This window comes from Ornithorhynchus anatinus, chromosome 5 (assembly GCF_004115215.2).
Source record: "Ornithorhynchus anatinus isolate Pmale09 chromosome 5, mOrnAna1.pri.v4, whole genome shotgun sequence".
Classification (NCBI taxonomy): Eukaryota; Metazoa; Chordata; class Mammalia; order Monotremata; family Ornithorhynchidae; genus Ornithorhynchus; species Ornithorhynchus anatinus.
The window spans coordinates 91,617,098-91,631,931 of record NC_041732.1 but is presented as its reverse complement, the minus strand read 5'-3'; the positions used below and the strand labels follow the sequence as shown (position 1 = coordinate 91,631,931).

The 14,834-nt window shown below is 45.2% G+C and overlaps 1 protein-coding gene across 6 annotated transcripts in view; it reads left to right on the top strand.

Moving 5' to 3' along the window:
• The window catches only part of CEP192 (centrosomal protein 192), a 104,876-nt gene that overhangs the window by 17,462 nt on the left and 72,580 nt on the right, over nt 1-14,834 (top strand). For 5 of the 6 annotated variants that reach the window (XM_029065485.1, XM_029065486.1, XM_029065489.1 and 2 more), the window contains exons 7-11: nt 3,552-3,706; nt 6,030-6,174; nt 8,357-8,538; nt 11,131-11,491; nt 11,706-11,849. In XM_029065485.1, the coding sequence (XP_028921318.1) occupies nt 3,552-3,706; nt 6,030-6,174; nt 8,357-8,538; nt 11,131-11,491; nt 11,706-11,849 (987 nt within the window). The remainder of the gene's footprint in view (nt 1-3,551; nt 3,707-6,029; nt 6,175-8,356; nt 8,539-11,130; nt 11,492-11,705; nt 11,850-14,834) is intronic. The other variant, XM_029065487.1, reaches the window with a different exon arrangement.

Sequence of the window (14,834 nt, the reverse complement as noted above, 5' to 3'; positions counted from 1 at the left end):
AGCATCTAGCCAGAGGATTGATTCTTAAGTCTGGAAAATGCAGGCTGAAAGGGGATGTGATTGAAGTCGACCAAATCATGAAGTCAGCAGGATGAGGGGAGATCTGTTGAAACTTGAAGGTGGTAGGTATAAAACAAACAAGGAGGGAGGATGTAGATGAAAGATCGGCAGTGAGATAGACGAGATCGAGGTACAGCGAGAAGATTAGCATTAGAGGAGCGATGTGTGTGGGCTCGCTTGTAGTAGGAGAGTAGCGAGGTGAGGTAGAAGGAGGTAAGTGATTGCCAGTGGTGAGGAGTTTTTGTTCGCAGAGGTGGACGGGCAACCGCTGGAGTTTCTTGAGGAGTGGGGATATGTGTCCTGAAACCCTTTTTTTTTCCCGAGCGGCAGCGGGAAATATGAATTGGAGTTGGGAGAGACAGGAACCCGAGAGGTCGGCAAGGTGGCTGATAGAGTAGTCTCGTCAGGAGAGGATAAGTGATTGTATTAACCTTGTAGCGGTTTGGCTAGAGAGGAAAGGTTAGATATTAGCAGTGTTGGGAAGGTGGAACCCGCAGGATTTAGTGATGGATTGAATATGTGGCTTCAGTGAGAGAGAGAGGAGTCAAGAATAACACCAAGGTTACGAGCATGTGGGAGAGGAAGGATGGTGGTGCTGTCTACATGTGATGGGGATGTGAGGGGAAGGACAGGGTTTGGGAGGAAAGATAAGTAGTTCTGTTTTGGACATGTTAAACTTGAGCTGACCAGATGTCTTAAAGGCAGGAAGACATGCGAGACTGCAGAGAGGAAGAGAGATCAGGGCTGGAGAGATAGATTTGGGTGTCATCTGCATAGAGTAGTTGAAGCCGTGGGAACAAATGAGTTTTCCAAGGGAGTGGGTGTGGATGGAGAATAGAAGGGGACCCGGAACTGAACCTTGAGGGACCCCCAACAGCTACGGGGTGGGAAGCAGAGGAGGAGCCGGCGAAGGGGACTGAGCGGCCAGAGAGATAAAAGGATAACGAGGAGAGGACAGTGTCGGGGAAGCCGAGGTTGGATAATGTTTCCAGGAGAAAGGGGTGGTCAACATTGTCGAAGGCAGCCGAAAGATCGAGAGTTCGGATGGAGTAGAGGCCGTTGGATTCTGCAAGAAGGAGATCATTGGTGACCTTTGAGAGGGCAGTTTCTGTGGAGTGAAGGGGATGGAAACCATATTGGAAGGGATCAAGTAGAGAATTAGAGGAGGGGAATATGACACAGTGGGTGTAGGCAACTCGCTCAAGGAATTTAGAGAGGAATGGTAGGGAGATGGGGTGATAACAGGAGGGAGCGGAGGTGTCAAGGGAGGGTTTATTTAGGATGGGGTGACATGGGCATGTTTGAAAGCAGTGTGGAAGGACAGTGAACAGTTGAAGATGGCTGCTAGGGAGGGAAGAAAGGAAGGGGCATGTGTCTTCATAAGGGGCAAAGGAGTGGGGTCTTATGTGCAGGTGGAGAGGGTGGATTTTGAGAGAAGGCAGGGCATCTTCTCTAGAGATACTGCTGGGAAAGATAGAATTGGAGAGTGCAGGACAAGGTCGGAACTGAGGAGGAGAGGGGAGGTTATAGGGAGATCACGTCTGGTAGTATTATTTTATTAATGATATATATATATATCTATATTTGATGCTATTGATGCCCATCTCCTTGTTTTGTTTTGTCTGTCTCCCCCTTCTAGATTGTGAGCCTGTTGTTGGGTAGGGATTGTCTTTATTTGTTACCAAATTGTACCTTTCCAAGCGCTTAGTACAGTGCTCTACACACAGTAAGTGCTCAGTGAATACTATTGAATGAATAAATGAATGAATTTTCTTAATAAAGTAGGTGGCCAGGTCACTGGGGGCAAGGGATGACAGAGGTTGAAGGAGAGGGGCCTGAGGAGAGAGTTAAATGTCTGGAACAGTGGCGAGGGTGATTGGCATGGATGTCAATAAGTGGGGATAATTAATTTTGCCGCGCAGAGTTAAAGCACCCAAGGATGAACCTGAAATGGATGAAGTCAGCCTGATATTTAGATTTCTGCCTGCAACACTCTGCGGCTCGTGCACAGGAGCCAAGGAGGCGGACCGTGGGGGTGATCCAGGGATTTGGGTTACTGGTATGAGATCGCGGGGATAGGGGAGCGAGTGTGTTGAGCTCAGTAGAGAGGGTGGTGTTGAAAATCTCAATTTGGTCATCAAGGGAAGGTAGTTTGGGTATGGAGGCTAAGCAGGTCATGATGAGTTGAGAAAATGGGATGAGGTCTAAAAATCAGAGGGGTCTTGCGGGGGGTGGGGGGAACAGTACAGATTTATAGGGAGAAGGTGTGTGGGAGAGAAGGCGAGTGAGGAGGATTTTGGTCAGAGGGATTACAGAGTTGGTGAGCATAGACATCGTAATGTCTTGAGATGATGAGATTGAGTTGTGCCCAAGTGAGTGAGTGGGGCGAGGTGGGGTGGAGCAGGAGGTCAGTGAAGCGCCTGGCAGGTAGTCAGCGCTTAACAAATGCCATGATGATGATGGTTATTATTGTTATTGAGGAGTGATAGAAGATGGGTAGCGGGAAGGGTCACCGGGGACATCTGTGTGGCTGTTGAAGTCCCCAAGGATCAACGTAGGTATGGAGAAAGAGAGAAGGAATGTGAGAAGGGGGGATCAAAATGGTTAAAGAAGTTGGAGCTAGGACCTGGGGGGCAGTAGATGACTGGAACTAGAATCTGGAGGGGGTGGTAGAAATGGATGATATGGGCTTTGAAGGAAGGGAAAGAAAGGGGTGTGAAAGTGTCACTGAGATGTGAAAAAGAAGCCAACCCCTCCTTTCCCAATGAGTCTGGAGAGTGGGAGAAGTTGAGGCCCCCCCCGCCCCCGGAGAGAGTAGCAGGGGAGACCATAGAGTCTGGGGAGAGCCATGTTTCAGTGATGATGAGGAGGAGGAGTGATTGGGTCAGGAACAGGTCAAGGATGAAGAGAAACTTCCCCATGATGGAGTGGGGGTTCCACAGGCCACATTTGGTGGAGGCGGGAAGGGGTTTCTGGGGGAGGGAATGGCGTGAGGGGTGGGGAGGAGTTGGATGGGAGTGAGTTGACGGGGCTGGCACGGGAACAGGATTACAGAGACGGGGGAGGGCGGAAGGGTGGGGGCGGCGCAAGGGGTAGGGAGGGCAGGACTGGGATGGGCTGACTGGAGGAGAGGGATTGAAGGATCACGGTGGGGCTGGCGACATTTTAGCCTTGTAGTCGAGGTAAAAGACAGCAATAACTACTTAATCCGGTGATACCCCGAGGAGATGGTTGAATCGTCTCTGGGTTCTTGAGAGTGAAGAGGCCAGTGATTAGGAGAACCTTGAGGAGATGGTCAAATTGTCCTTGGGGCCTTGAGCGTGAAGAGGCCAGTGATTAGGAGTTGAATATGTAGCTCGTAGAAAGTTCTCTAATTCAGGCGGAGAAAATTTAGTCAGTTCTTTTAAGGCACTTTAAATACAATGAGCTTTGGTCTTAGCAGTGTCTGGTATGAGCTTCTAAAGTCATCCCTCTTTTTTTTTATTCAATAGATGAAGATATTGATGATGAAGAGTTTTATGATGATCATTTGGAAGCTTATTTTGAACAGCTGGCGTTCCCAGGAATGCTAAGAGAAGACTTCGAAGCACAGGAACTTCCAGAATCAAATTCAGATTTTAATTTATCGGAAAATAGTAAAACTCTGGTAGGTCTGAATCCCATCTGATTGATTGTCTATGGGAAATTGATGGAAAAATATTCCTGGCTTCTCCAGAGTCGCTGATCATGCTGAAGAGAGTTACTCTTGGGCATCACTTGCCTGCTCCTGGATGACTTTAAAAAAATAAAGCTCCCCTACTGCCGGGGGGATTGGAGGCAGCCGCTGTTGAACAGTTCAGTTCTCGATAACTTTAGCAGGAATTCAGACTGCCAAAGGACTACATAATGCATTCATCGTTCAGATCTTCAAATCCCGAGAAGCCATCAAGTTATTTTACCAAAGGGGGGTATGCTTTTTAAAGTTAGGTACAGGGCTTGCATTTTCTTTAAATGGGTAACCGCAATTTTGTAATGAAATAGTGCCTTTGGGCCAAATGAGCATTTTGAAAGCATGAAAGCCCCTATTTAGTCTGTGGGTTTGACAGTAAAATGATTTTGGGGATTTGACTAGAAGGGACCAAACGAGATCCAAGTGAAAAATCGTAATTACGTGTTTAAGCCACCTTTTCTTTTTTTTTGTCCAGCCCGTTCTCTCAGATATTACCGTCTTATCGTAATGTAAAATTTCATCCACATCTAATTTGAGCAATTTCCTGGAAGAAAATGTAAGAGATTCTTTTCGAATGGGGCACCTTTTGGTACAAAAAGGGGGGGACAAAAAAACCCTTATGCTAAAGGTTTTTTGGTACAAAAAAACCCTTATGCTAAAGATTGTACTTAGTCTTTGAAGGGTGTTACCATTTATCAGTATGATAAATTGTATTTCACAGCTGCTAATGGTTTAGAAGAATTTCTAAGTGACTCATTTTCAGGAGGTTCTCCCAGCAATGGATTTTGTGATTGCCACTGGAGGAAAGGATTGCTAGCATGAATTCAGGGAAGCTGACAATCAGAATTTAAGAGAAGCACTCTTGTTAGAAGGACATTTAGTTTTCAGAAGAAAAATAATCTCAGAACACCAATTCTTTCTTGAGACTATTGAAAGGAAAACATTCTGCTCGCTGAGACTAGTGGTAGGCATTGAAGTTAAAGGTATCAGAACAGTGTTTATCAGTTTTGTAGTAACCTTCATATACTTGACTGGTAGCTTTAAATATAAAAAGGTACTAGTTGGTTGAAGGTTTTGGAATGAATTGTAATTATTTTGGATTGAGCTGAATTCTCCCCATTTTGCATGGAGGGATATCATTGGCAGGCTTAGTTGGGAGTCCATGGTATTTTTTGGGAGTCCATGGTATTTGGTAGTTGGGAGTCCATGGGAAGCAGCGTGGCTCAGTGGAAAGAGCCTGGGCTTCGGAGTCAGAGGTCGTGGGTTCGACTCCCGGCTCTGCCACCTGTCAGCTGTGTGACTGTGGGCAAGTCACTTGACTTCTCTGTGCCTCAGTTACCTCATCTGTAAAATGGGGATTTACTGTGAGCCTCATGTGGGACAACCTGATTACCCTGTATCTACCCCAGCGCTTAGAACAGTGCTCTGCACATAGTAAGCGCTTAACAAATACCAACAACTATGTAAGTGCTTACTGGGTGCCAGACACTCTACTAAAAGTTGGGGTAGATATAAGCAAATTGGGTTGGACACAATCCCTGCCCCACGTGGGGCTCACAGTCTCAATCCCCATTTTACAGATGAGGTAAATGAGGCACCGAGAAGTGAAGCGACTTGCCCAAAGCCACACAGCAGACAAGTGATGGAGTCGGGATTAGAACTCATGACCTTCTGACTCCCAGGCCCTTGCTCTATCCAATATGCCATCCTGGTTCTTTGTGTTGTACAGGGAAGGGCTCTCCTGGAACAATGGAGCACGACTCCCAAACCTAAATATTGCCGGAGCCATTTTGCTCTTTTTGGGCTATGGCCCAGTCAGAAAGTGGGATTTGAGAGCAGCCTCTGCTCCAGTTTTTGCATTTCTGGCCTTCCTTACTGATGGTCTTTAGCTCACCTTTCTATAGGATGATTTAAAAAAAAAAAATTTTTTTTTTTTTTTTGGTTTCCCCTGCTATTTAGAGAGGGGTTTTTCTTGCACAGCTTCAGTGACTGTGAATCTCTGGGTTGGAGAGTCTGGGCTAGTTTTAGTTTTTAAGCCCAGACAGTGTGTTATTGCACGTTCCTAAGTGAGGTCCAAGTGGGAGAATTGAAGCTGTAAATGTTTTATCAAGTCAAATACGTCTGGAAATGAACTTTTCTCCTCGGGATATTACAAGATGGTGTTTCATCCCACCCTAGTGGGGCTTGGAAACTTGAAAAAAGTATTTTAGAATGTGATTTCTACTCTGTATAATAAAGGCACTGATGCTGTTTTCAACAGGTAGGTGAGAGGACTGGACAAGACTGTAGAGCTGAACTAGGTGACGGCCCGATTGAGCCACCCTCAGGAGTGCAAACTGTTGTAAATTCTGAAGGAGGCCTCCAACAGACAGTAGAGAATCAAATCATCGGTCTACCCGTGCCTGGTGAGTGTACGTAAAGTTACGTACTCCACTTCTAATCGTCTGCTGGTTGTGTTCCTTTAAAAAGTATTTGTTTTCAAGTTGAGATGAATTAACTTCAGTTTATTATTTTGCTAAAGCATGTTGTCACACATTTTTCTTTTGTTGTACTGCGAAGAAGGGAGAACAAATAAATCCCCATTTACAGACGTCTGCCATTGCACAGGGTCATCCTTTCTTGATTCGTACCTACCAACCACTACTGTAAAACCAGCTCTTAGCATTACAAGCTGAGTGTAAACTGGAGTGTTGGTAATAAAAGACCATAGTGGCTTTGTTTAGCAGCAGCTGAAAAGGAGATTATTTTATGTGGTTTCTAGGTAGGGATGTTTGGCCGCTATTTGTTGACTTAGCACAAATGTGTCTCATTTTTTTTAATGGTATTTAAGAGCTTACAATGTGCAATGCACTGCACTAAGTGCCGGGGATAGATGCAAGCTAATCGGGTGGGACATAGTCCATATCCCACGTGGAGCTCACAGTCTTAACCCCCATTTTACAGGTGTAACTGAGACAGAGAAGTGAAATGACTAGCCTAAGGTCACACAACAGACCAGAATTAGAACCCAGATCCTTCTGACTCCCAGGCCCGTGCCAAAACCAGTACAGTAAAATAGATTACGGAGGAGGAATAGAGTATTAAGATGTGTACCTAAGTGCTGAGGGGTTGCGGTGTATATCGAAGTGCTTCGGGAGTACACGGCAAGTGCTCCTTGGCCTAGTGAAAGGAGTACGTGCTTGGGAGTCAGAGGACCTGGGTTCTATCCCTGGCTCAGCCATTTGTCTGCTCTGTGACCTTGGACAAGTCACTTATCGTCCCTGTGCCTCAGTTACCTAATCCGTAAAATGGGGATTAAATCCCCCTCCCTCCGATTTAGACTGTGAGCCCTGTGTGGGACAGGAACTGTGCCCAACCTGATTAGAACAGTGCTTGACACACAGTGCTTAACAAATACCAGTTTTTAAAAAGTGGATAGATGATGCAGAGGGGAGGGCGAGTAGGGAAAAGTAGGGCTTAATCAGGGAAGGTCTCTTGGAGGAGATATTTTAGGAGGGGGGGAGTGGGGAATTCTCAGCTAGGAAGGCGGGAGGGAGTTCCAGGCCGGAGAGAGGATGTGGACAAGGGTCCACAGCGAGGTAAATAAAGATGGAGATTCATTCATTCAATAGTATTTATTGAGCGCTTACTATGTGCAGAGCACTGTACTAAGCGCTTGGAATGTACAATTCGGCAACAGATAGAGACAGTCCCCGCCCATTGACGGGCGGCTCACAGTCTAATCGGGGGAGACAGACGGACAAAAACAATAGCAATAAATAGAATCAAGGGGATGTACACCTCATTAACAAAATAAATAGGGTAAAAAAAAGTATATACAAATGAGCACATGAGCACGGTGCTGAGGGGAAGGGAGAGGGGGAGGAGCAGAGGGAAAGGGGGGACATACCGAGAGTAGGTTAATGTCGGAGGAATGACGTGCGTGGATTGGGTTGTAGTAGATGGAGGTGAAGAGGTAGGGGGAGAGTACGTAACTCAGCGTAACTAATAGTAGATGGTAGAAGACGTTTATCTTCCCCGCTGCTTCTCCCACGCGCTTAGACATCGACAGGTCCTAGACACAGTCGCTTCCCTTACCTGTAACTTTAATTCATGGCTCCCCTGTTAATCTGCATGGTGCCCTCCGAAGAGTTTAGCACAACGCTCTCTGGGCAAAATAAACCGTCGTTTAGTACCGCCGATCGATTTAAGAGTATTTGAGTCCTTCCCGAATGGTGGCAAAGTAGAACAGAAGCAGTGCGACCCAAAGGAATGTACACTCTCACCAACTCTTCTGGTGTTTTTAGTTCATGTTGAATCTTCAGGGATGGGAGTAATTACTCCTATCTCTCATCGGAATGTCCTGATTACATTCCAGCTCCTCTTATGAAATAAAACTAGCCAGAGAAGCAGGGGAGTATTATTTTGCAAGAGTTAAGTCCTCTAGACTGTAAGCGCGTAGGAGGGAGGAAGCCCAAGATCTTCATGCAGTGCTGTGCACACAGTAAGCGCTCAGTAAATGCCACTGATGAAAGGAGAAATTCTTGGAATCATCAGAATAGGATGCTTGTTAGGATAATTTAACTGTACTTTTCTTTAATTCTGTAGGTGATGGCGGTTGTGGTAATGATGGCGAATGCATTGATAATATCCTGCCACCGTTTTCTGCAAAAACAATGATACTCAATGTTTGGGGAAGTGCAAGAGAAGCATTAAGAGAAGAAAATAAAGATTCCGTTCCTACTTCTACAGAGGTTTTTACCAAAGATTGCGTTCCAAGTCACAGCATGGTAAATTTTCATAACGGTTCCTCTTGTAAAAAAAAAAAAAAGTAAATCTAAAACATTCTAAAAGAAATTATGGATGGCAATGTTTTCTTTTTTAATGGTATTTAAGTGCTTATTATGTGCTAGGCATTGTACTAAGCACTGGGGTAGATACAAGTTTATCAGGTTGGACACAGCCCCTGTCCCACATGGGGCTCCCAGTATTTATTCCCTATTTTACAGATGAAGTAATTGAGGTACAGAGAAGTGAAATGACTTGTCCAAGGTCACACAGCAGACAAGTCACGAGCTAGGATTAGAACCCAGGTCCTTCTGACTCCCAGGCCCGTGTTCTACCCACTAGCCCTGCTGCTTGTCTTGACATAAGGCAATTATATGAATTTTTGAGACTTTCTAGCACCTCTGGGGTAATATTTGCTGTGAGTAATATAGGTTTAGATTTGCTTGTGGTGCTCAACTTTGATTATGTTTTAGAATGGAAGGGTGATGAGGCACAGATAATCTGGAGTCACAGATAATTTAAAAGACGAGGAGACTCGGGCACCTGGGATTTATCGAGGGATTGAAATTGATAGATGTAGGTCAGTGAGGCTTGTAAGAAACTACTCATGTGGAATCCGGTGACTCCCTAAAGTTCTAAACGAAGGCAGTTTCAGGTTTCGAGTTGGACAATCTGTAAATTCCCAATTCAGCTGAAGACGGATCGTACTTTTTAGTTCATGATTGGATTTTTACCGTCAACTCAGTATTAGCTTCCCACAGTTTGTCTAGAAGTCTGCCCTCAAGTAACCTGTATTACCTAGCTGATTAACTTGACAGCTAAGTGTGAATTAAGAAGTGCTGTTGACAGCTCAAGTAAATGGCCAAAGATTAAGTTGTTAAACTTAGGTGACCTCTCTATGTAGGTAAGTTTTATGAGCATAATATTTTGTATCTGTATTTGCCACTTTGGATCCCCTTTCTTTGGTATAACTGGATTTCTGGCAACGTTCGAGCTTGTCACTGATTCGATATCAAGACTATGCCAGTGATGATGAAGTGGAGTAGACTGTGAGCCCGTCATTGGGCAGGTCTTGTCTCTATCTGTTGCCGAATTGTACATTCCAAGCGCTTAGTACAGCGCTCTGCACATAGTAAGCGCTCAATAAATACTATTGAATGAATGAATGATTTCATCAGATATAACATTTTCATTTGGCACAGGATTTTTGTATATTCCCAAGTAATTGCTAATGAAGTAAATTCAATATCACGACAGAGTGAGTCAGGATACTTGCCTATCGTTGTAGTTCAGTTCCAAATGGGTATTCAGAGAATATTTGTGAATGATGAAAGAAATGCAGAAAATGAATAGTGTGTTGATTTTAATTTTATGGCTTTTGTTTCCATGAAATTTAAAGGGTAGAAATTCCCATGTTATCTTTGGCTCTAAGTGAAGTTTTTTCGTGATGATGATGATATTTGTTAAGGGCATACTAAGCACTGAGGTAATCAGGTTGGACACAGTCTGGCTCTGCCACTTGTCAGCTGTGTGACTGTGGGCAAGTCACAACTTCTCTGTGCCTCAGTCACCTCATCTGTAAAATGGGGATTAAGACTGTGAGCCCCACGTGGGGCAACCTGATTCCCCTGTGTCTACCCCAGCGCTTAGAACAGTGCTCTGCACATAGTAAGCACTTAACAAATACCGACATTATTATTATTATTTGTTCCGTGAGGGACTCACAGTTTAGGTGGCAGTGGGCTTTAATCCCCATTTTACAGATGAGGAAACTGAGGCACAGAGCATTTAAAAGAAGAAAGTGACATATCTAAACTAGTAAAGAGGATTAGTAAAATTCACTGGTGTCTTAATTCACCGATGGCAAACAGTTTCAATGGGAATTGTTTGAGATTTCACTCGGGTTTTCTACTACTTTTTATAAATAATCCCTGTGGTCTTGAAATTTCCCTGCCTCTTCATTGTGAGTTGGTGTTCTCCTTTCGTGCACGCTTGTCTTCCTCAAATATTCACAAGACCTGATGTAAATGGTGGGTATGAGTGAATAAATACATTTACGGTTTTTGCAGGTAGATTCGCCCTCAATATTAATTTAAATACTAGGATTTAATACCTTCAAGTTGATATCCAAGTTGGTTTCTGTGGTGAATGTTTTTCTTTTCTGCTGGGTGCTCTGCTCTTTTCCTAAGTGACAGCCTAGTATATAATTGCTTAAAGTGTCTTAGTATTATCTTTGGTACATGTGCATGTTCAAAGGGAAACAGCATGGCCTAGTGGAAAGAGCGTGGACCTGGGAGTCAAAGGACCTGAGTTCTAATCCCTGCTCTGCCGCTTTTCTGCCAGTGGATTTTGGGCAAGTCGCTTCACATCTTTGTGCCTCAGTTACTTCATCTGTAAAATGGGGCTTAAGACCGTGAACCCTACGTGGGACACGGACGGCTTCCAATCTGGTATCGACCCCAGCACTTAGTATAGTGTCTGGCACACAGTCAATGCTTAACGAATGCCATAAAAAGGCAATTGAATCCCATTTTCTCCTTAAATTTGTATTTTTGTGTTTATTTCAATGCCTAATGGAGTGTTTGCTTTTAAAGGATGCTTTAGTTGATGAAAATACATCCGAGACCATCGATGCCACTGACCTGAAACTTGACTCTCTCTACCTTCAGGACATGAATAGCAGGAAAGGGGATGTTGATTTTCCAGATACATTTTTACAGCAGGGATTGCTCTCAGCTCAGAAGACTTCAACCTTTGCATCAAGTCCTGAAGCCCTCTTGTCTTTACCTGATGGATTTTTAGAGGCTGGCGAAATTCCCAAAATTCCTGCCCAAGGAAATACTGACAAAACTTTTATAAAACCACTCAGTGATCCTACATTCGGTGTACCTGACCCCTACTGGTCTCCAACTGCTGAAAGGCGAACATGTGAACCTTGGGATTACACTGAAAAGGGTAAGTTTCCATAGAGAGGGTCGAGATGCGTTTGTAGGTGTAAAGTCCACTTTGGTTTGATTTTTGTAGATTTATCTGTAGATTTTTAAGGCTCTATTTTTAAAAGAAAATGTAAGAATTACTCCTAAAACAGATTTAGGACCTCAAAATATGAATTTTAAAATTTGTTATCAAGAGCTTTACTGCTTTGCCTGTTTGCATCCATGTTTTTCAGGAGCTGATCCACCACACAATGTGGTCTATCAAAATGAAGAAGGTAAATGGGTGACCGATCTTGCCTATTATACCTCTTTCGATAAAGAACAGAATTTAAACCACTCTCTGGCTGATCAAATGAATGAGAACTTCAGGACTGGATGTAAGTTGGTAATTTTTTTCCCCCATTTCTCTGAAATGACTTATTTCTCTGGCGTGAGGTTATAAATACAAAATATATCTGTTGCCTCTGTTCTCTTCTGAATAAGTGAACAAAGGATAAGATTGCTAATTGCCTTGTCTCTTAGAGGAAACGAAATAGAATACTGACATCTGGATATTAAAGTTGGAGAAGCAGCGTGGCTCAGTGGAAAGAGCCCGGGCCTGGGAGTCAGAGGTCATGGGTGTGAATCCTGGCTCTGCCGCTTGCCAGCTGTGTGACTTTGGGCAAGTCACTACTCTGTGCCTCAGTTTCCTCATCTGTAAAATGGGGATTAAAACTGTGAGCCCCACATGGGACAACCTCATCACCTTGTATCCCCCAGCACTTAGAACAGTACTCTGCGCATAGTAAGCACTTAACAAATACCACTATTTATTTTTTTAAGATACCAAGTCAACACAAGTTCCTCTCTCTCTTTGGTCCTCTCATATATTCAGTTGGGATTTTTTTTTTTTTGCCATGATCAGAGGATATTCCTTTTTTATTCAGTATAAAGGTCCTCTAAGATCTGTGGCAAAGAATTTTGATAATGAAACATCCCTGAGAGTTTTGAATTGACATATTAAAAAAAGGAAACTGGAGCAAACCGAGTAGGGATCTCCTCCAAAAGTTCTCAAGTGAGTTTTTCTCTTACCGCTTAATCTTAAAGTAGTATTTTGGTAGTGTTTACAAGCACTTACAATATGCTAAGCACTGTGGTAGATACAAGGCTATGAGATTAGGCACCTTCCCCATCCCCACAGCACTCGGCATCTATCTTATCCCCATTTTACAGATGATGAAATGGAGACCCAAAGAGGTGGTCATTTGCCCAACGTCACCCAGTAAGCCAGTGGTGGCGCTGAGACTCGAACCCGAGTCCCATGCGCTTTCTGCTTTGCTCTGCTGCCTCCAGGAGAAATATAATTTTTTCAAGCATAGATTTCTCTTAATAATAATGTTGGTATTTGTTAAGCGCTTACTATGTGCAGAGCACTGTTCTAAGCTCTGGGGTAGATGCAGGGTAATCGGGTTGTCCCACGTGAGGCTCACAGTCTTCATCCCCATTTTACAGATGAGGGAACTGAGGCCCAGAGAAGTGAAGTGACTTGCCCGCAGTCACACAGCTGACAAGTGGCAGAGCCGGGATTCGAACCCATGACCTCTGACTCCCCAGCCCGGGCTCTTTCCACTGAGCCACGCTGCTTCCCTAATCTTAACCCTGCAAAGGATATTTGGATGCTGTAGGCTTTGTTGGTTTTTTGGTTTTGTTTTGTTTTTTGGAACAGCCTTGGCAAAATAAAAAACACCCCTGAACTAACATGGTGGAACTCAGCAGATCAGGCTTAACTAATCTAAGGCAGAAGGAATGAGTTTACAACCGTACCTCAGTGATTCCTAGGTCTCAGAAGATTCTTATTAGTTTGGTAAAACGGTTTTCAAACCCTTTAAATGATTTCTGCGATACCTATGCGTTTTGAGATATTCGGGAAGACTAATGATAATACTGATAAAATAAATATGGTATTTATTAAGCGCTTACTATGTGCCAGGTACCGTACTAGGCGCTGGGGTGGATACAAGCAAATCGGTCCCTGACCCACATGGGGCTCACAGGCTCAATTCCCACTTTACAGATGAGGTGACTGAGGCACAGAGAAGTTAAGTGACTTTCCCAAGGTCATGCAGCAGACAAGTGGCAGAATCGGGATTAGAGCCCATGAACCTCTGACTCCCAGACCTGCGCTCCAGCCACTAGGCCACGAAGGGAGTGAAGCGTAGGGCCCAGGCCTGGCTACCTGGACGTTTCCTGGGATGCACATCCTATTGAACGTGAGGCGTTAGTGCCGCCGAGGGCAAGTGCTAGAGTGTGGTTCCGCAAGGCCTTAGCCCTGGGTTTCCACCTGGGCCTGGCCCGCGTGGCTGGCCCGGTGTTCCTCTTGCTCTTTCCTTTCACTTCCTTGGTCTTGACCCTGCTCGCCACCATCTCCGCCCGGCTGCCCAGTCCCCGTCCTCGAGCCCTCCCTAGTTATTAATAATAATAATAGTCACGATGATGATAACGATACTTGGGTTAAGTGCTTACTACGTGCCAAGCACTGTACTAAGAGCTGGGGTAGGTACATGATAATCGGGTCCCACATGGGACTCACGGTCTAAGAGGGAGAACAGGTATTGAATCACCATTTTGTAGGCACAGAGAAGTGAACTGGCCCGCCCAGGGTCACACAGCAGATCGGCGGCGGGGCCGGGACGCGAGCCGACAGATGTTAACGATTAGAAAATGAGCACACTCGGCTTTTAGCAGAACCAAATGGAAGGATCCATTTTGGCGTCCAGCTTTTAGCAGACCGAATGGAAGGATCCATTTTGGCATCCAGCTTTTAGCGGACCGAATGGAAGGATCCATTTCGGCGTCCAAGAGGAAGGGTTTTGGCTGGAGGACGGCACGGAGACCTCAGAGCCATAATCCGAGCGGTGCGGCGGCCGTGGCTTCTGGGTCCTCGCCGCCTCCCGTCCCGAGCCCGCCTTTTCCTCTCACAGACAGTGGGGCTGCCTGCTTCTTACCCTAGCTACTGCAAGATACCCAGCACTCCTGGACTTCGCCACTGCAAAGCGATTCCCGCCGTCGACCCCCGGCCCACGTCCTCCCACTGTCCCGGAACGCCCTCCCTCCTCACCTCCGCCAAACTAACTCTCCTCCCCTCTTCAAAGTCCTACTGAGAGCTCACCTCCTCCAAGAGGCCTTCCCACACTGAGCTTCCCCTTTTCCCTCTGCTCCCTCTGCTGCCTCTCTGCTCCCCCTTCGCCTCCCCTCAGCTCAGCCCCCTTTCCCCCCTTTCCCTCTGCTCCTCCCCCTCTCCCTTCCCCTCCCCTCAGCACTGTCCTCATTTGAATATATTATCTATTACCCTATTTATTCTGTTAATGAGATGTACGTCCCCT